A 22,541-nucleotide genomic window follows, 5' to 3' on the forward strand; every position below is an offset into this window, starting at 1 on the left:
CATGGTTGTAAGCACGGGGATCAGTTGTAGTAGGTCATTTTTTTTCAGTGTTATTGTAATGTTGAATGGTCACTAAAGAAATGGTGGCAAGTCAAGGACTACGTATGTTTTCCTTTAGTAAAGGAAATAGGAAGGAAGAAAAAGAAGCGAAAAAGAAGAGAACGAAGAGCTAGCACAAAAAATCAGGAATGCTAAACAGAAATATTTTGAAGATGCTAATAAACCAGGCAGATGGCTAGCATATAAACTGAAAAAAGAAAGGAACTCAAGGATAATATCACAGTTAATAGATGATCAAGGACAAATTAGATTTGGAAAAAGTAAAGGAAAGAGAAAAAGAAACTTGAGACATTGTACGGAGCAGATAATGGACATCACAAAGGTGCTTTTTTCAAGAGGCAACTGGATTTTCTGGTTTTCTTTGAAGATGTTTCACTTCTCATCCAAGAAGCTTCTTCAGCTCTGACTGGATGGTGGGGAATGGAAGGATTTATACTTCTTGCAGAAAACTGGTTATTTGCATTTTTTTAATAGGTCGTTAAGGTCACCTGAGGTTTATCTGTGTCATCAGGGTCACCTGAGTGGTGCAAATGGATGTGGAGCCTCCACCCTCTTCTACATCTACTCATAACAACAAATTTGAAACCATTGATAAGATGGTGCAAGGCTCTTGTCATTCATGACTTATGCTGTGCCTATGGAAACCATGGAAAACGAATGGTTTTCAAAGGTTTGCAATGATGTTATTACCTAGTTAGGTAATGAAAAGTCCAAATAACCTATTTCAGAAAGCATCAAGGACTCAAGGTTAAAAACTAAATTGCACTTTAATCAGTTGTCTCAAAGGTGGTTTCACCATGTTGGCCTTTTGCAGTATTTGGTTCTCCTTCTTTCCAGCCTATCTGAGCACAAAAGGCAAAGCCATGGTAGCTGTGGAGGTCTTCTCCATCTTGGCCTCCAGTGCTGCATTACTGGGATGCATATTTTTGCCTAAATATTACATCATTATTTTCAGGTCTGACCTAAATCACAGGGAACAACTCATAAAAAGAAACTAGTACATCATGTAATATGTCTTACCTTGAAAAACATCTTCCCAATTCTCCTTTTCCAACTATTCCCAAAACAAATTAAGTAGCAATCCCTTGTTAGGTCACCCAAAGGAGAGAAAGCTGTTGATCTGATGTAGAAAGGAAAATTGCTAGGATGCCAATGTTTCAACGGTAAAAATGTCCCTTGTGAATTATTGAAATTACTATATTATTCTAAAAGGGAAAAGTAGCAAACACAGGAATTGGAATCGAAAAACAATCCCTCTAAGCATTTCAAGAGCCAGACAGAGGCAGGAAGGGGTAACGTTGATTCTCTGAACTTCACTTTGACAAATTCTCTCCTTCCTGTCTTACGTGCCAGAACTTCTCTTTTAATGATTGACTGAGATATTGTCGTGTAACAATAATGTGAAAATGTTGTTCCTTCTGATGTTCTTGGTGCACAAAGTCGTTATGCTGAGATGCCCTTCAAGTGAAGCTTTCCCTGTTCCACATGAGTGGTTCCAGTTTGGTGACCTCGTCATTGGTGGGATGGTGTCTCAAATTTTTTACAACTTTTATGACATTGAATTTAAAGAACATCCTTCTCTAAATCCTTATCCGTTTCCAATGTAAGGACTCCCCCCCTCCCACATGTTCCCTAAATTTACCCAGATCCAGTGAATGTGCTAATATTAGTAAAAACTGAGCATGAATGTAATTTTTGTATCTAATTAAAATCTTCCTTCTCTTTTGAATGGTTGTAAGAAAAGAAATATAGAAATATAGAAAAACAGAGTTGGAAGGGACCTTGGAGGTTTTCTAATCCAACCCCCTGTTTAGGCAGGAAACCCTACATCACTTCAGACAAATGGTTATCCAACATCTTCTTAAAAACATCCAGTGTTGGAGCATTCACAACTTCTGGAGGCAAGTTGTTCTACTGATTAATTGTTCTCAGTGTGAGGAAATTTCTCCTTAGTTCTAAGTTGCTTCCCTCTTTGATTAGTTCCCACCTTTTGCTTCTTGTACTACCCTCAAGTTCTTTGGAGAATAACTTAACTCCCTCTTCTTTGTGTCAGCCCCTGAGATATTAGAACATTGCTAACATGTCTCCCCTAGTCCTTCTTTTCATTAAACTAGACATACAGGGTTCCTGCAACCGTTCTTCATATGTTTTACCCTCCTATCCCCTAATCATCTTTGTTGCTCTTCTCTGCACTCTTTCTAGAGTCTCAACATTTTTTTTACATCATGGCGACCAAAAGTGGATGCAGTATTCCAAGTGTGGCCTTACCAAGGGATTATAAAGTGATATTAACACTTCACGTGACTTTGATTCTATCCCTCTGTTTATGCAGCTTAGAACTGTGTTGGCTTTTTTGGCAGCTGCTACATATTTTTTTTGTATTAACTTAAAAGTCTTTCTCATCAGATGTATGTTTTTTTTTTTTCATTTGTATCCTAAATGTCATTCAAAAAAAACATATTGAAATTTTGTGGAACATTTAAGGAGCTGAAGGTACTTTTTTTTTCCAAAAAAAGGACTGTATTATCATCCCTTTGAAAATGGGCAGACAGTAAATGACTGATATTTGCTTCATCTCTTCCTATTCTGTTTTGTGCTAAGCTGATAAAAAACAAATATGGTAGCTTGGAATCAAAGTTACTATTGTCTTTGTTTATTTATTGCAACTCATGGAAATACATTGGGAACACTCTGTAGAAATTATTACAGCAAATTAATATTTTTGTAGTTATCATCTTCCTACTTCTCTCTCATCAGAGAGAGAGAAGTCTTTGTTATACATTTAAATATGATGTCATGTTGTAAGAATTTTAAAATGATTTCTTCAATGGGGGGGATTTAACTTATTGACAGAATAATAACGAAATTCTACCAGGACGTCCTTGCCTTGGCCTTTGCTGTGAAGGAGATCAATGAAGACTCCCAGATCTTACCTAACATCACTCTTGGGTTCCACATCTACGACAGTTACTACAACCCAAGGATGACCTACCGCACCACTCTGGACCTGCTTTTCAAATCTCAGGGATTTTTTCCTAACTACAAATGTGATGACCAGAAGAATCTCATGGCCATCATTGGAGCGCTTGTGTCTGATACTACATCCTATATGGCAGAAAGTATAAATGTCTTCAAGATTCCACAGGTAATTTGGGTGGAGGGGTAAGAGTGAAACTTGTTTTCTTTAGGAATCAACATTAGAGTTCAATGTTAGAGTTCATTCGGTCTCCATATTTTTCCCTTCATTGTCATGAATAGGGATTCTCCTTTTTTGTTTGTAGTTGACCTATGGCTCATTTGCCCAAGAAGACTTTAAAACTACTGAGTTATCTTCCCTTTATTGCATGGTCCCAAAAGAGGAGCATCAATACAATGGAGCTATACAGCTTCTTCTTCATTTTGGATGGACGTGGATTGGAGTCTTCACTTTTGATAAGAATAAGGGAGAACGTTTCTTGCAGAAACTGCACCCGTTGCTTTCTCAAAACAGGATCTGCTTGGCTTTCACACAAAAGGTTCCACAACAAGCCCCATTTCAAGAACTTTCAGCACTCTTTGATCTAATCTCCATTATTTCTAATAAACTGGTAGATCAGAAAGCCAATGTTTTTCTTGTCTATGGTGAATCCTTCACGATTCTGTGGCTCAGAACTGTTGTGTTTCTACGTGATCCTGAAAACAACGAGATTGCATCATATAGAAAGGTTTGGATCCTGATGTTCCCAACTGATTTCATACTGACAGGATTTCAAAGAGCCTGGGATGTCCAGTTGTACCATGGGGCTCTTTCCTTTACATTTCATTCAAGAGAAGTTCAAGGCTTCAAAGAATTTCTTCAAGTCATCAAACCTTCAACCCACAAGGATGGATTTCTTCAAGAGGTTTGGCAGCAATTGTTTGACTGCTCACTTTCCAAAGAAGAACCATCCTCCATATCCAATCAAACATGTAGTGGAGAAGAGAGTTTAGAAAATCTGCCTTCTCTTCTGTTTGAGTTGCAGATGACTGGCCAAAGCTACAGTATCTACAATGCTGTTTATGCAGTGGCACATTCTCTGCATGCAGCAGCGAGATCAAGATCCCAACACAGAGCGATCAACAAGTTTGAATATCCAGATCTGCAGCCTTGGCAGGTAATGTCTTCAGGCCTTACCCTATCTTTTATTTCAGTGAATAGTATTTCTTATCCACCATCTAATATGGCTTGTTTATCCTGGTCTCTGGCACAGATCAATACAGATAATGAGGAAAGAAAACTATTAATGTAGCAGCTAATTCTAAGTTATATAATAAAAGAGGATGGGGAAAAAAACCATGCCTTTACAAATTTCAATCTAGTCAATGACATTTATTCATTATTATTCTTTTTTTGTTAGTTGCGAAGTCATGTCTGACCTATCATGACCCCATGGACAATGTTCCTTCAGGCCTTCCTCTCCTCTACCATCCTCTGGAGTCCATTTAATTTCAGAACGACTGCTTCAGTGACTCCATCCAGCCACCTCATTCTCTGTCGTCTCCTTCTTCTTTTGCCCTCAATCTTTCCCAGCTTTAGGCTCTTCTCTAGTGAGTCCTTCCTTCTCATTAGGTGGCCAAAGTATTTGAGTTTATTATTCTTTATTCCACAAAATAACCATTTTATCTCTATGTAGAATTGTCCTGTCTTGTAGAATTATTCAGTCTTGTTTCAAGAAGAACTGAATGATAATGTATCTGAAGGCAATCTTTATTTTTCTGACCAACACTTTTCAGAAATGAAAACACATATCTTAATAACTTTTGTAATTTAGGCTACCCTTGAAGAGTGTTCAGAGACTACAGTTGGTCCAGAATGCAGCTGCGCAAGCTGTGGTGGGTGCACCTAGATACACCCATATTACACCAATTCTCCGCGAGCTGCACTGGCTTCCTATTGGTCTCCGGGCGCAATTCAAGGTGTTGGTTATTACCTTTAAGGCCCTACATGGCTCAGGGCCAGGCTATCTTTGAGACCGCCTTCTACCGCATAGGCTCCCAGCAACCGGTAAGATCCCACAGAGTTGGTCTCCTCCGGGTCCCGTCAGCTAAACAATGCCGGCTGGCAGGCCCATGGGGGAGGGCCTTCTCTGTGGCTACCCCAGCTCTCTGGAACCAGTTACCTCCTGAGATCCGGACTACCCCTACCCTATTGGCCTTCCGGAAAGTGGTGAAGATCTGGCTTTTCCGGGAGGCCTGGGGCCATTGATCTCGCTGTTGCAATCTTGAGAGATCTGGTCATGAATGGTGTGCATGGGTTTTTAATGTTTTTAAAATGTTTTTTAATAATTTTCCTATGTTCTTTGTTGTATTATTTTTTGCTGTAAGCCATCCAGAGTCCCTTGGGAGTTGGGCGGCATAGAAATTCGATAAATTAAATAATTAAATTAAATTAAATTAAATTAAATTAAATTAAATTAAATTAAATTAAATTAAATTAAATTAAATTAAATTACTTGGTTGCTAGACTAGGGAATTAGTTTTATGACAGTTGTCCTTTGCTGGTATAATCCAATTATTTTCAAGAAGGGATACTGGTTTGAAGACTTATGATCAACTACCAAGAGACTTTGGTGCTTTAAAGTTCCTGTCATCATTAATTAATAAAATAAAAGTGAGTTGCATATCTCAGTTATTGATAGTTCTTTCTGAGCCAATTACCTATGGAGATTCTCAGTCATCCAGCTCATGGTTATCTCAAAGGTGCTTTTTCAAAAGGCAACTGGACATTGTTTTTTCATTGAGGAAGATGTTTCACGTCTCATCCATGAAGCTTCTTCACCTCTGACTGAATAGGTCAGATCATTCCATTTAATCAACCCACCACCACCACCACCATTCAATCAGAGTTGAAGAAGCTTCTTGGATGAGAAGCAAAACTTCTTCAAGGAAAAAACAAAGTTCAGTTGCCTTTTGGAAAAAAAACGCCTTTGGGACAACCTGTTCTGACCAAGAATACCTTAAAAAGCATGAAGTCTTGGTCCCTTCAAAACCCCTTTTATTTACACAACTGTGAATTCCTTTCATTTACAGTCAGCAAGGCTTGGCAAACAGTCTTTCAGAGGAATATTTATCAACACAGTCCTTATCTTGCTTGGAAAGCTGCCAGATAGTTTCCAAACGCAGGGCAAGGCAAAACTTGGCAAAGAGTCTCTTATGGTCATGAACAGAACTTTCCACTCTTGAAACGAACGAACGAACAAATTGTTTCCTGCAAAAGCCCACTCCCCATTCATTCCTCTTTTGTTTCCTATGGGAGGGGCCAATCACCTCCAAGATGTGGCTTTACTCCCAAATTGACCCTGCTTTCTTAGTTGTTCTTGTCTTCTTAATTTCAATTTAAGAGCTCTGGTGAAGCAGTGGTTAAATTGCAGTATTGCAGCATGCTGACTGTCATGGCCCTGTCGGAGCCTGTCTCCATGGAGGAGGATGAGCCAAAGCTGGGGCCGATGGAGGTCAAGGGTGTGGCCTCGTTGGCTCCAGAGGAACACAGAGAGGAGAAGGATGAGCCAGCCCCGGGTCCCTCAGGCCTGGGACCCTTGACAGCAGGGAAGAAGAGGGACAGGACGACTGAGAGAGGGGAGAAGAGAGGGGAGGCAGTAGAGATGAGGAGCAACAAAGCTCAGGTGACAAGCAAGGACTACCCCCTCCTGATCCCCAAGCATGGAGAGTGGAGAGGAGGCAGGAACAGCGCAGGCTGAGTTGACTCAACAACTCAGGAGCAGAGCGCCCTGCCCCTCTTCAAAAGATACACCTGGGGACTGAGACTTAAGGAGACACCATGGAGAGGGTGAATTCATGGAGTTTCATGTGCCATTGCTGATGCCTGAAGTTTGTTGTACTTGTTGCCTTATTGCTTCCTCGTTCCTTTGCCTCGTTGGACTCCTTGCCTTATTGTTGTCTTAGCAGTAACATAGTTGGAAGGGACCTTGGAGGTCATCTAGTCCAACCCCCTGCTCACGCAGGAGACCTGTACTAGGGATTCGAACCGCCGAACTGCTGATCTTTCTGATCGACAAGCACAGTGTCTTAGCCACTGAGCCACCTAGTCAGGCTTGTTCCGTTGCCTCTCTGAACTTCTTGTCTTGAAGCTGTTGTGGTAATGGCATTTTGCTGGACTACCTGCAGCCAGAGGCTGCTGGAGGTGTGTGTATGTCAGCATTTTGCTCCGGGATGTTCCATAAATGTGGGAGCGTTTGGGGGAAAGTTGGGGCAATAAAGGGGAGTTTGAACTATCAGCTGGCTGTGTTGCCTCCGTGCCTTGCCCCGGGTCATCACAGCTGACTGTGCTGAATGCCAAAAGTTGCTCAAGGTTGACTCAACCTTCTATTCTTCCAAGGTCAGTAAAATAAGGACCCAGATTGTTGTGGGCAAATGGCTAACTCTGTAAACTGCTTAGAGAGGGCTGTAAAAGCACTGTGAAGCGGTATATAAGTCTAAGTGCTATTGCTATATTCTCCATGTTCTTGATAGGTTAACTATTTTTCTTAACCTGCGATTTCTTCCCTATAAAATGGTCCTTGGGCTGTGACCCGTAAGGGCATTTTCAGGTACTCCAAAATAAATTTTAAATGAGGCAAACCCAATCCTCCTCAGACCCTTTGCAGGTTGGAGGACTTTACATTTTACCAGTGGTGGGTTTCAATTTTTTTTTTTACTACAGGTTCTGTGGGTGTGGCTTGGTGGGCATGGCATGGCATGGCATGGCTTGGTGGGCGTGGTAGGGGAAGAATACTGTAAAATCTCCATTCCCACCCCACTCCAGGGGAAGGATATTGTAAAATCCCCATTTTCTCCCCAATCCAGGGGAAGGTTACTGCAAAATCCCCATTTCCTCCTGATCAGCTGGGACTTGGGAGGCAGAGAATAGATGGCAGAGGGGCCAGTCAGAATTTTTATTACTGGTTCTCCAAACTACTCAAAATTTCCATTACCAGTTCTCCAGAACTGGTCAGAACCTGCTGAAACCCACCTCTGCATTTTACCCTAAATTTGCATTTAATTCTGCATTGATGAAATGGCACATCATAGTCAAAATAGCAATGGCATTTAGACTTATATACCGCTTAACTGTGCTTAGAGAGGCAGTAAAAATATATATCGTTTGAAACAAAAACATTCTCCAAGGCAATAAATTCATTTTTTTTTGTACCAGATATTTTTCCCTACACTGAGAAATGTAATTCTTCCTATCTTAATATATTTTATTTTTATTTCATTCCATGTCTTAAATAACATACAATTCATATTAGACATAGTAATGCCTACATGTTTTACTTTTTTCTTAATATTAAACCAAACTTCTCCAATAGTTTCAATTTGGTTTTTATTCTCATATTTTTGTAAACATAATTGTCGTATGGTTGTTAATTTTAAAACTGGCTAGTGTACGAAAAGCTTTTGGTCTTTACAGAGGGAGAACAGCCTTTTCCCTTCATATATAGTATATAGAAGCAGAGTTGGAAGGGGCCTTGGAGGTCTTCTAGTCCAACCCCCTGCTTAGGCAGGAAACCCTACACCACTTCAGACAAATGGTTATCCAACATCTTCTTAAAAACTTCTAGTGTTGGAGCATTCACAACTTCTGGTGGCAAGTTGTTCCACTGGTTAATTGTTCTAACTGTCAGGAAATTTCTCCTTAGTTCTAAGTTGCTTCTCTCCTTGATTAGTTTCCACCCATTGCTTCTTGTCCTGTCCTCAGGTGCTTTGGAGAATAGCTTGACTCCCTCTTTTTTGTGGCAGTCCCTGAGATATTGGAAGACTGCTATCATGTCTCCTCTAGTCCTTCTTTTCATTGAACTAGATCTGTGATGGTGAACCTATGGCATGTGTGCCAGAGGTGGCATGCATTGCCCTCTCGGTGGGCATGCGAGCCGTCACCCTAGTTCAGCTTTGCCGTGGATCTATGACACCCGCCGGCTGTTCTTCGGGTCTTTGCTGTGCATGCATGGGGGATGGGGCATGTGGAGGGGGCACGTGCACAAGCATGGGGTGCGTGTGGGGGGACTGTGTACACCAGGGGTGAAATGCTCCATTTCGGACCGGATTGCCCAATCCAGTAGCAATGGAGGCGTGTAGTTCGGAGAACCGGTAGCAAAAATCTCTGCCCCCTCCCCATGCCCAGCTGAGCCGCGCGATCATCAGAGGCTTTTTTTGTTTTAAATGCCTCTAACGATCCAAGCTGAGTTGCCTGATCGGCAGAGGCTTTTTAAAAATGCCTCTGCCAATCAGATAACTCAGCTGGGATCATCAGAGGCATTTAAAAGAAAAAAAGCCTCTGATGATCAGGCAACTCAGCTTGGATCGTCAGAGGCTGAGCTGCCTGATCGTCAAGATGAGTTTGACGATCCAAGCTGACATTCAAGCCGACGATCCAAGAAGATGTCTGACAATCCCAGCTGAATTGCCTGATCATCAGAGGCTTTTTTTTCTTTTAAATGCCTCTGACGATCCAAGCTGAGTTGCCTGATCGTCAGAGGCATTTAAAAGAAAAAAAAGCCTCTGATGATCAGGCAACTCAGCTGGGATCGTTAGAGCCTTTTGAAAGCATTTTTTTACAACCTCTTCGCCGAAGAGGTTGTAGAAAAAATGGTTTTAAAAGTAAAAAAAAAAAAAATTGGCCATGCCCACCCAGTCACATTACCCTCCCTCAAGCCACGCCCACAGAACCGGTAGTAATAAATTTTAGATTTCACCACTGGTGTGCACATGCGTGGAGGTGGGACACATGTGGGGGGGCTGGTTGCGCATGTGCAGGTGGGCAGAAACTTGCACTTTGGGGACTCGATCTGGAAAAGGTTAGTCATCACTGAACTAGACATACCCAGTTCCTGCAACCATTCTTCATATGTTTTAGCCTCCAGTCCCCTAATCATCTTTTTAGTTTATTTATTTTATTTATTAATTAATAAATAAAATAAATAAATAAATAAATAAATAAATAAATATATTTTAGCCTCCAGTCCCCTAATCATCTTTTTAATAATTTTCCATTTCCAATTACCTTTGGCCTTTGTGAGCTGTAAATTTGTTTTATCCATTTAAAAGCATTCTCACCAAAGTCCATATCTTCCCTGCATTTTCAAAACAGATTAAACTTCAGTCACTTATTGGGTCGTCCAAAAGAAAGACAGATGTTTATTATTATTATTATTATTATTATTATTATTATTATTATTATTATTATTATTATTATTAATTTATTGGATTTATATGCTGCTCTCTCTCCGAAGGAGTCAGGGCGGCTCACATCAATGAAACAATCCCAATAATAATAATAATAATAATAATAATAATAATAATAATAATAATAATAATAAATACAAATTAAATCAGACTAAATCAGACTAAATCAAACTAAAAACCAATTTAAAACAGTAGACCCCATTAGTCCTGGCTAGGGCGTTTAAACAGCCAGGTCTTAAGCTCACGGCGGAAGGTACGAAGGTCGGGGGCCAGCCGAAGACCCACGGGAAGTTGATTCCAAAGGGTGGGCGCGGCCACAGAGAAGGCTCTACTCTGGCGGGTTGCCAGCCCACATTGTCTAGCTGACGGTACCCTGAATAGGCCCTCTCTGTGGGAACGCACCAGGCGATGGGAAGTCGATGCTGGTTGCAGGAGGTCCAACAGATATCCTGGGCCTAAGCCATGAAGAAATACAAAATCAGATATACAAATAAAAATTGCCACGTTGCCAATATTTCAGAGGTAATTATGACACTTATGAATTACTGAAATCACTTTATTATTCTCAAAGGTGGAAACATCAAACGTTCTGTGCAGAAGGGAATAGGAAATGAAAAAACAATACATTTAAATATTACTAGAGCCACATGGAGGCAGTAAAGGGTAATGATGGCTTTGTGAGATTCATTTCCACCAGTTCTTTCCCTCCTCTTTTATCTGCCAGAACTTCTCTTTGAATGACAGACCCAAATATTTTCTCCTTAACAATAAAGCGACAATGTTGCTCCTTCTGATATTGTCGGTGCACAGAGTAGCTACTCTGAAATGCCCTGCAAGTGAAGCTTTCCCTGTTCCACATGAGTGGTTCCAGCCTGGTGACCTCATCATTGGTGGCATGGTCTCTCAAATTTTTTACCACTTTTATGAAATTGAATTTAACGACCATCCTTCTCTAAAACCTTATGACTTACCAGTGTAAGGATCTTTTCCCGTGCATTTTCTAATCTTAGCCAAACTGCCAGGAATTGTTTGTATGAATAAAAACTGTTTGAGCATAAATGTAGGTTTGGCATGTAATCAAAACCTTCTTTGTCTTTTGAATGTTTGTTTGTTTGTTTGTTTGTTTATGTAATTTGTCAAACATGTACGAGATAACAGATATATGTATAAACATGATATGAACACAGCAAATAGGTACGAATAAATGGGGATAGTAGGACAGGCTGGTGTGCTTATGCATGCCCCTTACAGACCTCTTAGGAATGGGGTGAGGTCCACAGTAGAAAATTTAAGGTTAAAGTTATGGGGGTTTGAGGATCTAACGACAGAGTCAATAACAGGTAGTGCATTCCAGGCATTGACCACTCTGTTGCTGAAGTCGTATTTTCTGCAATTGAGTTTGGAGTGGTTTACCTTGAGTTTGTATCTACTGTTTGCTTGTGTATTATTGCAGTTAAAGCTGAAGTAGTCATTGACAGGGAGGACGTTGTAGCAGATAATTTTGTGTACTATGCTAAGGTCAGACCATAGGCAGCATAGTTCTGGGTTGTCCAAGCCCAAAATTTTAAGCCTGGTGGCCTAAGGTATTCTATTGTGAGCAGATGAGTGGAGTACTCTTCTTGTGAAATACCTCTGGACTCGCTCAATTGTATTAATGTCCAATATACAGTGCGGATTCCAGGCAGACAAGCTGTATTCAAGAATTGGTCTAGCAAAGGTTTTGTATGCCCTAGTTTGCAGTATAATATTACCAGAGAAGAAGCTTCACAAGATTAGGTTAACAACTCTTAATGCCTTTTTGGCAATGCTGTTTCAGTGAGCTCTGGTGCTTAGATCATTTGAGATAAGTACTCCAAGTTCCTTGACAGAATGAGGGTTGTCTATGAGGTCGTATCTGCCCAACTTGTATTTGGTGTTCTGATATTTGCTGCCAATGTGTAAGACAGAGCATTTGTTGGTTGAGATTTGGAGTTGCCAATTGTTTGACCATTCTGACAAATGTATCCAGTTGTTGGAGAAAAAATCATTTTCGTTTTAATTAGGTTGAGGCTTTTCTCATCAAATATATGATTCTTTTTTTTCCCTATTCATAAAATATATGTTCTTCAACATATATTCAGGGTATTTATTACTCTGCATTTTCACTCTGTACAAAACTTACACACAGGAAATCCATGATACTTGCTTAGTCTGTTTATAATTTTAGTTTGTGCTACATTAATAAAATGTGTCTTGAAAAGGGAACTATTTTTGGTCATAATACCTATTAGAATAGAATAGAATTCTTTATTGGCCAAGTGTGATTGGACACAAAAAGGAATTTGTCTTTGGTGCATATGCTCTCAGTGTACATAAAAGTTCTGGGTTTTAGGGAGAGTCCTGGTGGCGTAGCAGACTAAAGCAGTTAACAGTGTTATTAACACCAGCTGCCTGCAATTACTGCAAGTTCAAATCTCACCAGGCTCAAGGTTGACTCAGCCTTCCATCCTTTCTAAGGTAGGTAAAATGAGGACCCAGATTGTGGGGGCAATAAGTTGACTTTGTATAAATATACAAAAGTATGAAGGCTATTGCTTAATGCATTGTAAGCCGTCCTGAGTCTCCGGAGAAGGGCGGCATATAAATCAAATTAAAAAAAAGAAAAAGAAAAGAAAAGATACATTCATCATGAATCATAAGGTACAACATTTAATGATAGTTATAGTCTATCATACTAGGAAACAATCAATATAAATCATAAGGATACAAGCAACAAGGTTACAGTCACACAGTCCTAAGTGGGAGGAGATGGGTGATAGGAATGATGAGAAGATTAATAGTAGTGCAGCCTTATTGAATAGTTTGACAGTGTTGAGGGAAATATTCATTTAGCAGAGTGATGGCGTTCAGGAAAAAATGTTCTTGTGTCTAGTTGTTCTGGTGTGCATTGCTCTATAGCGTCATTCTGAGGTAGAAGTTGAAACAGTTTATGTCCATTAGTTGCAAATCATGGAAATACATGGAAACTCATTTCATAATTCTCATCTTCCTACTTCCATCAGAAACAGAAATGTTTGTTATTCATTTAGAAATGATGCCATATTATAAGAACTTTAAAATTACTTCTTCAATGGGGATCTTTAACCTATTGGCAGTGTAGTCACCAAATTCTACCAGCACGCCCTTGCCTTGGCCTTTGCTGTGAAGGAGATCAATGAGGATTCCCAGATCTTACCTAACGTCACTCTCGGGTTCCACATCTATGACAGTTACTACAAACCAAGGATGACCTACCGCACCACTCTGGACCTGCTTTTCAAATCTCAGGAATTTGTCCCTAACTACAAATGTGATAGCCAGAAGACTCTCATGGCCATCATTGGAGCACTTGTGTCCGATACTTCTGCCTATATGGCAGAAACTATAAAAGTCTTCAAGATTCCACAGGTAATTTGGACAGGAGAGTAAGACAGAAAATTGTCTTCTTTTGTAATAAGTATTATAATTCACTTTTGGAATTCATTCAGTTTCCCTTCATTGTCATAATGAATAATGACTAAATTTCCTATGTAGTTGACCTATGGCTCCTTTGCCCAAGAGGCGTTCCAGGCTACTAAGTTATCTTCCCTTTATTGCATGGTCCCAAAAGAGGAACATCAATACAATGGAGTTATACAGCTTCTTCTCCATTTTGGATGGAAGTGGATTGGAGTCTTCACTTTCGATAAGAATAAGGGAGAACATTTCTTGCAGAAACTGCACCCGTTGCTTTCTCAAAACGGGATCTGCTTGGCTTTCACACAAAAGGTTCCGCAGAGAGCCCAATTAGAAGAAATTTCAGAATTTCTGGAGGTGATCTCAGTTATTTCTAATCAACTGACAGATCAGAAAGTCAACACTTTTCTTGTCTATGGCGATTCCTTCACGATTCTGTGGCTCAGAAGTGTGGTGTTTCTACGTGATCCTGAAAACAAAGAGAGTGCATCTTTTAGGAAGGTTTGGATCCTGATGTATCCAATTGATGCTGACAGGACTTCAAAGGGCTTGGGATGTCCAGTTGTTCCATGGGGCTCTTTCCTTTACATTTCATTCAAGAGAAGTTCAAGGCTTCACGGAGTTTCTTCAAGTCATCAAACCTTCAACCCACAAGGATGGATTTCTTCAAGAGGTTTGGCAACAATTGTTTGACTGCTCACATTCCAATGAAGAATCACCCTCCATATCCAATCAAACTTGTAGTGGAGAAGAGAATTTGGAGAATCTGCCTGCGCCTCTGTTTGAGTTGCAGATGACTGGCCAAAGCTACAGCATCTACAATGCTGTTTATGCAGTGGCACATTCTTTGCATGAGGCAGTAAGATCAAAATCCCAACATAGAGTAATTAAAAAGTTTGAAATTCCAGATCTGCAACCTTGGCAGGTAATGTCTCCTTGCCGACACCTATTTTTTGTTCCAGTAAATACTTCTCCTCCATAGTTTAATATGACTTGTTTCCACTGGCTTGTAGCCATAGATCAGTGCAGATACTGAGAAACAAATGTATTAATGTAACAGCTGATCATAAATTATAGAACAAAAGTGGATTAAAAAAAACCCTTGTCTTTGCAAATTTCAGTCTAGTCAATTTCATAAATTAATTTCACAAATAACCATTTTATCTCTATCTAGATTGATCCTGTCTTGTGTAAATTTATTTAGCCTGGTTGTAAAAAGAATTCAGTGACAATGCTTCTCAAGGCAGTCTTTTGTTTTATTTCTATTTTTGTAAATTTTCATTCATAAACATTTCTGGAAACTGGTGCATTGTCAGAGTATCATTTACAAATAGAACACAACCAACGAGAGTTGGTAGTAAATCTTTAGCACACAAACTAAATAGCAATAGTAATAATATAATAACAGTAATAATAATATAACCAAAAAGTTTAAACTAGGTTTCCTCTTGCATTAGCTTATTTACATTTTTATCAATTACTATGTTTATAGTTATATAGAATAGAATAGAATAGAATAGAATAGAATAGAACAGAACAGAACAGAACAGAACAGAATAAGAGAGTTGGAAGGGACCTTGGAGGTCTTCTAGTCCAACCCCCTGCCCAGGCAGGAAACCCTACACCACTTTGGACAAATGGTTATCCAACATCTTAAAAATTTCACAACTTCTGGAGGCAAATTGTTCCACTTATTCATTGTTCTAACTGTCAGGAAATTGCTTCTTGTTCTACCCTGAGGTGCTTTGGAGAATAGTTTGACTCCCTCTTCTTTATTTTCAATACTTATAATATTAACATTCATAATCTTACTTTCTCTAATTTCTACTTCTTTTCTCTATCCATTCATTCTATCCATTTATTCCATGTCCGATAGTATTCTGAATCTTCTTTGTCTTTAATATTTAAAGTTAGTCTGTCCATTTCAGCACAGTCCCAATTTTTTCTAATTACAACCAGGCCCCAGGCACCTATTACCACATGTGGTGGACATGCGATAAAGCAAGAAAATATTGGGAGAACATACATAACTGGCTGGAAACGATAACTGAACAAAATATTGAGTTTAAACCAGAAACATGCCTTTTAGGTATACTATCAGAGGATTATGATAAAGCGTCCACATATTTAATGTTACACATATTGACGGCAGCAAGGATTACATATGCTAAATACTGGAAAAATATGAACATCCCACCAGATGAGGATGTAATTTTTTTTCCCCTGTCCAATACACATTTCTAAAATGTAAACATTTCTCTTCATTGGATTTTTGTAATTTAGTAAAGACTTGGTTGTTAGACAGGGGTTGTTAGTTTTTGTGACAGTCATTCTTTGCTGATCTAGCCAAATTATTTTCAGGAAGAGGTGTTGGTTTTGAGACTTATGTTAAACCCCCAAGAGTTTACCATAAGGTCTATGTTCATATAACCTATTCTCAAATATTTCAGGATTGAGAACCTGAGTATACTATCCCCCTCCCCTCTCTTCCTCCCTCCCTCCTCCTCTTCCCTTAAATCTACCTACCAAAGAATGCTTGAATCTCTAAAATCTGACTAAAAGAAATTTGTCAGGTACCAGGCTCCCAAAAGCTAACGATGAAGAAGAAAAATGGAGGAGAAGACAATGTATGGTTTCTAGACTTGACCAATTTGAGCAGTAAACAGAAATCATATTCAAAACAATCTGTTTTCATTTGGTTTTATTTTCTATATTTCCTTAAAATGATATCAAATTAATAATAGACCTGTACATTTCCATGCAATATAGATTATCAATTTTCTCAATATACTAAATTTGAACATTATTACAGGAATGGGAAGAATGCATGACTGAAGTTTGAATATCATGGTCTTTCTCCATTATTCTCCCTTTCCAACTCTCTTTGTCTTTCATTCCCTTTCAAGTAGCTCCATCCATTTCTTCAAGGCATTTCTTTTAACAATTCAGCTGGGGAGAGAGTGTTCCTGAATGAGAAAGGGGAAGCAACAGGTGGATTCGACATCATCAACCTGATCACGTTTCCCAACAGATCCTTTCAGAAAGTTAGAGTTGGAGACTTAGATCCCAGTGCTCCAAAAGGGAAAGAATTATTCATTGATGAAGATGGGATTGTCTGGCACCCAGCTTTTAACCAGGTATATATCAATGGTGAAATGTAAAATTTGTTACTACTGGTTCTGTGGGTGTGACTTGGTGGGTGGGTGGGTAATATGACTGAGTGGGCGTGGCCAACTTTAAAAAAAAAAACTTTTAAAACCATTTTTTCTACAACCTCTTTGGCTGAAGAGGTTGTAAAAAAATGCTTTTAAAGCCTCTGACGATCCCAGCTGACTTGACTGATCAGCAGAGGCTTTCTTACTTTTTTTTTTTTTTTAAGCCTCTGACGATCCCAGATGACTTGCCTGATTGGCAGAGGTTTTTTTTCCTTTTAAAAACATTTTTTCTATAACCTCTTCAGCTGAAGAGGTTGTAGAAAAAAACACTTTTAAAAGCCTCTGATGATTCCAGCTGAGCCGTGTGATCATCAGAGGCTTTTTTTTTTTTTTACTTTTAAGAGTATTTTTTCAGCCAAAGAGATTGTAGGAAAAATGCTTTTAAAAATAAATTTAAAAAAAGCCTCTGATGATTGTGCGGCTCAGCTGGGCAATGCGGGGGGGGGGGTGTCAGGGATTTTTGCTACCGGTTCTCCGAACCACCTGCCTCCATTGCTACCGGATCGGGCGATCCAGTCCAAACCAGGAGCATTTCACCCCTGGTATGGATGTCATCACACAAAAGTAACTACTCACCCTGCCCTTTTGCAAGGAGCTCCTGTTACACAACCATGTAATTTCAACATCTTTATAGTAAAAATCCCATTTAATAAAATCCTGTAGCAATTTGGAAACTCAATTTGAGGGCTGCCACAAAGAAGGCGGGGGGATCAACCTATTTTCCAAAGAATAGAGTAGAGTAGAGTACAGTAGAGTAGAGTAGAGTAGAGTAGAGTAGAGTAGAGTAGAACAGAACAGAACGGAACGGAACGGAATGGAACGGAATGGAACAGAATGGAACAGAACAGAATAGAATAACAGAGTTGGGAGGGACCTTGGAGGTCTTCTAGTCCAACCCCCTGCTTAGGCAGGAAACTCTACACCACTTCAGACAAATGGTTATCCAATCTCTTCTTTAAAACTTCCAGTGTTGGAACATTCACAACTTCTAGAGGCAAGTTGTTCCACTGATTAATTATTCTAACTGTCAGAAAATTTCTCCTTAGTTCTAAGTTGCCTAGAATTAGTAACTGTTTTAAAATCTCCCTTTACAAGACTTTTATGTTTATGACCAGGTTCTCCCAATTTCTCAGTGTAATGACCATTGCTCCCCTGGATACTGGAAGAAAGGGTTGGAAGGGAAACAATTCTGTTGCTACAACTGTGTTTCATGTCCAGAAGGGAAGATTTCAAATCAAAAGGGTAGGTGAGACAATCCATCAAGTTTTCATTAGACAGATTTAAGTAAAACGCCTTAAACTATTTTACGATGAATATAATTAGTAACTTTAAGGGTGAATATTCATTTCAGTCACAAATTGACTTCCGTGGACCTTACTTCATACTTAAGTAGTCAGTAGAGGAGGCGTGCATAAGTGCACTAACCTGCTTATCATCCCTGTCATTGTATTTTTTTTTCTTTTATTCTTGTTCTCATTTTTGTTTGACAAATTCTAATTAATTAATTCAATAATTCAATAACTTCTTTATCTTTTTATTTTTGTTGGCCCCTATAAAGTATGATTTCTAATCTATATTTTTCAAAGACAACCATTAGTTCAAATTTAAATAAAAAATGACAGCTTTTACAAATAAAAGTTAAGAAACAACCTTTTGATTGCCTCAGGTCAGGGTGAATGAATGAATGAATGAACAAATGAATGATTCCATGAATGAATGAATGAATCCATAAATGAATGAATGAATCCATGAATGAATCCATGAATGAATGAAAACATTTTTTCCATTTGATCTGCCATTTTCTGGCCTTCTTTACCACAAGTAAGAGAAAGCAAAAGAGCTTCAGCAAACAAAGTAAGATTTGTCAATAAATTAGATATACTCAAAGGGACATAGAGTAGGTATTTGTAGAACCATAAAAAAACACTAAAGAGCAGAATAAAGTATAGAGAACAGGGATTTCATTTTCTTGAAAGTAAAAGTAGATAATTCTTTTTGCTTGTTGGATCAATCCTTTTTTGTTTCCTTAGCTTACTCACATTTTAATTGAATCAAATTGAAAATTTAACTGAATTATATTGATTTGCACTCGGAGTCAGTATTTCTGCTTCTCTGATATTCATCATCATAGGTTTTTTTTATATGGTTTGGAAAAATGGAAAAAATCCAAATGTAGTACATTGATTTCAAAGAAAATTTGTGTTTTCCATTGTACTATTTTGCACTCAAATCCTAAATGATACAACAGAGGAGAGAAAAAACTGCAATTTCATAGAAAAATGACCATACTAATTACCAGTTGAAGCCATAACAGTTGGCACCCATCAGATGAATATTTTCAAATATTTGGAATGGATAGATGACAAATTCCTTGATTTTCCTTTCAGATATGGATGACTGTTTTGAATGTTCAGAAGATCATTATCCAAATAAAGAAAAGAAAGGATGTATCCTGAAACCGGTGGTGTTTCTAACCTTTGAAGAAACCTTAGGAATTGGTTTAGCCTCAGCTGCTCTTTGTTTCTTCTTCTTGACTTCTTGGGTACTTGGAACTTTTATTAAGTACAGGGATACTCCTATTGTCAAAGCCAACAATCGGTCCCTCACCTACAACCTCCTTGTCTCTCTTCTGCTCTGTTTTCTCTCCTCTTTGCTCTTCCTCAGCCAACCTGGCAAGGTGACCTGCCTTCTCCGACAACCAACTTTTGGCATCACTTTCTCAGTGGCCATTTCTAGTGTACTGGCCAAAACCATCACTGTGGTTGTGGCTTTCATGGCCACAAAACCAGGATCTCAGATGAGGAAGTGGGTGGGGAAAAGATTGGCTTTTTCTATTGTCCTTTCATGCTCTCTCTTCCAGGTATGTATCTGTATTCTTTGGTTGTCGACATCTCCCCCATTCCCTGAGTTGGACATGCATTCAGAGCTCCAAAAAATGATTTTACAATGCAATGAGGGGTCAGCTTTCTTCTTCTACTGTGTCTTGGGCTACATGGGTATCTTGGCCATTGCCAGCTTTATTGTGGCTTTTCTTGCCCGTAAATTACCCGACAGCTTTAATGAAGCCAAGTTCATCACCTTCAGCATGTTGGCCTTCTGCAGTGTGTGGATCTCCTTCTTTCCAGCCTATCTGAGCACAAAAGGCAAAGCCATGGTAGCTGTGGAGGTCTTCTCCATCTTGGCCTCCAGTGCTGCATTACTGGGATGCATATTTTTGCCAAAATGCTACATCATTGTTTTTAAGCCTGAGCTAAACCAGAGAGAGCAACTAATAAAGAGGACTTAATACATCATGTGAGTTTTCTCACTATTTAATTTCTGTCAAAGGAAGATTTATGGAGGATTATTATTGTTATTAAGATTTGTTATGTTATGTGTGTGATTTTTCTCACTATGAAAAGTTACTGAGAAAAAGAATTGAATTTGCAATCTACAGGAAACATAATTTTGATTTCTACCAAAGGAGACCTTAAGGAGAATTATTATTAATACTTATTATGATGACCCATTCCAGAAGAAGTGCTCATGGTCCTGCATTTTCAGTCATTTCCCAAGAATCTTTAACCAACCCTTTCTCTTTTCCAACAACCCAAGTGAACAAGACTTTGGGATTAGGTTTCCTTGGTTGGTTGCTTTTAGGAGATTTAATATATTGACTACATGCAGGTGCATGTATGTATGACATATGGTCAGATAGGTAGGTATGTAAGTAAGTAGGCAGGTAAATAGATAGATAGATAGATAGATAGATAGATAGATAGATAGATAGATAGATAGATAGATGATTGATACAAATACTAAATAGAATGGAGTGGAGTGGAGTGGAGTGGAGTGGAGTGGAGTGGAGTGGAATGGAATGGAATGGAATGGAATGGAATGGAATAGATAGATAGATAGATAGATAGATAGATAGATAGATAGATAGATAGATAGATAGATAATTGATACAAATATTAAGTAGAATAGAATAGAATATAATAGAATGGGATAGATGGATGGATGGATGGATGGATGCATGATTGATACAAATATTAAATAGAATAGGATGGGATGGGATGGGATGGAATAGATAGATCGATAGATATAGATATACAATCAGACTATGTGACAGTTTGTTTGTTTATAGTCTCCCATCTCCAAGCCAGAATGGGACAATTTGCCATGACCAACTCCCTATGGGACACAACACCACAGGACAATTCAACAAATACAAAAGTTAAATGAATTTCAATGGAACTGTAGCCAATGATAATAAAGTAAAGAAATTCCATCCAGAAATACAAGAGTTGCAATAACTTCAATGAAAATGTGGTCACCAATAATGAAAGTAACCAAATGAAACAATTAACACAGCATTGAATTGTCCCATGATGAGTTGGCCATGGCAATTTGGTCATGATGAGTTGGCCATGGCAATTTGGTCATGATGAGTTGGCCAAGCACCCCAAGCTAACCATTAAGCATTTGTACCTAGAGATGCAAGATAAGGGAAAGAAGAAACCCACACAGATGCAATATTTTACTTCCTTGAAGAGAATAAAATGCAGACACTTCTCACAGACATGGCTGGTAAACAGACTCTTCTGATAGACAGAGTCTTATGTCGCACCAATGCGTGAATTAAAAACCTGGCAATTTCTGTAAAAAAACTGGGACTATGGTTAAATATAGTAAAGAAGAACAACGACATCACAACACATGCAGCAACCATCCTTAAAATCGATAAACCCAACACTGAAGTGGTATGTTGATTTTGCCTTTTAGGATCCAATATCAACAATAAAGAAACCAGCACTCAAGCATATGCTGTGGACCAGAGGTGGGTTTCAACAGGTTCTGACCAGTTCTGGAGAACCGGTAGAGGAAATTTTGAGTAGTTCAGAGAACGGGTAGTAAAAATTCTGACTGGCCCCGCCCCCATCTATTCTCTGCCTCACAAGTCCCATCTGATTGGGAGGGAATGGGGATTTTGCAGTATCCTACCCCTGCCATGCCCACCAAGCCATGCCACACCCACCAAGCCATACCCACAGAATCGGTAGTAAAAAATGTTGAAACCCACCACTGTCTCATACATGTAAGCTCTCCCAATGGTTTATGAAGAATCTGAGTTAAAGTGAGAGAAGAAAAATCTAGAGTGTTGCAAGCACTTGACAAGGGATGAACTTGACTCAAGAAGAGCTAGTAGTAACTGAGAAGGATCTTGGAGTCCTAGTGGACAACCATTTAAATATGAGCCAACCATGTGCTGCAGCTGCCAAAAAAGCCAACACAGTTCTAGGCTGCATAAACGGATAGAATCAAGATCACGTGAAGTGTTATGGCCACTTTATAAGGCTTTGGTAAGGCCACACTTGGAATACTGCATCCAGTTTTGGTCACCACGATGTAAAAATGATGTTGAGACTCTAGAAAGAGTGCAGAGAAGAGCAACAAAAAGGATTAGGGGACTGGAGGCTAAAACATATGAAGAACGGTTGCAGGAACTGGGTATGTCTAGTTTAATGAAAAGAAGGACTAGGGGAGACATGATAGCAGTGTTTCAATATCTCAGGGGCTGCCACAAAGAAGAGGGAGTCAAACTATTCTCCA

The 22,541-nt window shown here is 39.1% G+C and overlaps 1 protein-coding gene across 1 annotated transcript; it reads left to right on the forward strand.

Moving 5' to 3' along the window:
* Positions 1-3,404: 3,404 nt before the first annotated feature.
* LOC117658074 (vomeronasal type-2 receptor 26-like) lies at positions 3,405-20,235 on the forward strand. Its single transcript, XM_087892330.1, has 4 exons — positions 3,405-4,193; positions 16,644-16,871; positions 18,065-18,191; positions 19,337-20,235. The coding sequence occupies exons 1-4, from the start codon at positions 3,405-3,407 to the stop codon at positions 20,233-20,235; spliced, it is 2,043 nt and encodes a 680-aa protein (XP_087748456.1).
* The last annotated feature ends 2,306 nt before the right edge of the window (positions 20,236-22,541 follow it).

Source organism: Pantherophis guttatus, chromosome 4, assembly GCF_059756535.1.
Source record: "Pantherophis guttatus breed Tessera chromosome 4, ASM5975653v1, whole genome shotgun sequence".
Classification (NCBI taxonomy): Eukaryota; Metazoa; Chordata; class Lepidosauria; order Squamata; family Colubridae; genus Pantherophis; species Pantherophis guttatus.

Coding starts and splice junctions, on each gene's coding strand:
- LOC117658074 (XM_087892330.1), top strand. CDS start 3,405: ATGGTCCCAAAAGAGGAGCATCAATACAATGGAGCTATACAGCTTCTT. Junction 4,194..16,643: donor CAGATCTGCAGCCTTGGCAG/GTAATGTCTTCA, acceptor CCTTTCAAGTAG/CTCCATCCATTTCTTCAAGG. Junction 18,192..19,336: donor GAAGATTTCAAATCAAAAGG/GTAGGTGAGACA, acceptor TTTTCCTTTCAG/ATATGGATGACTGTTTTGAA.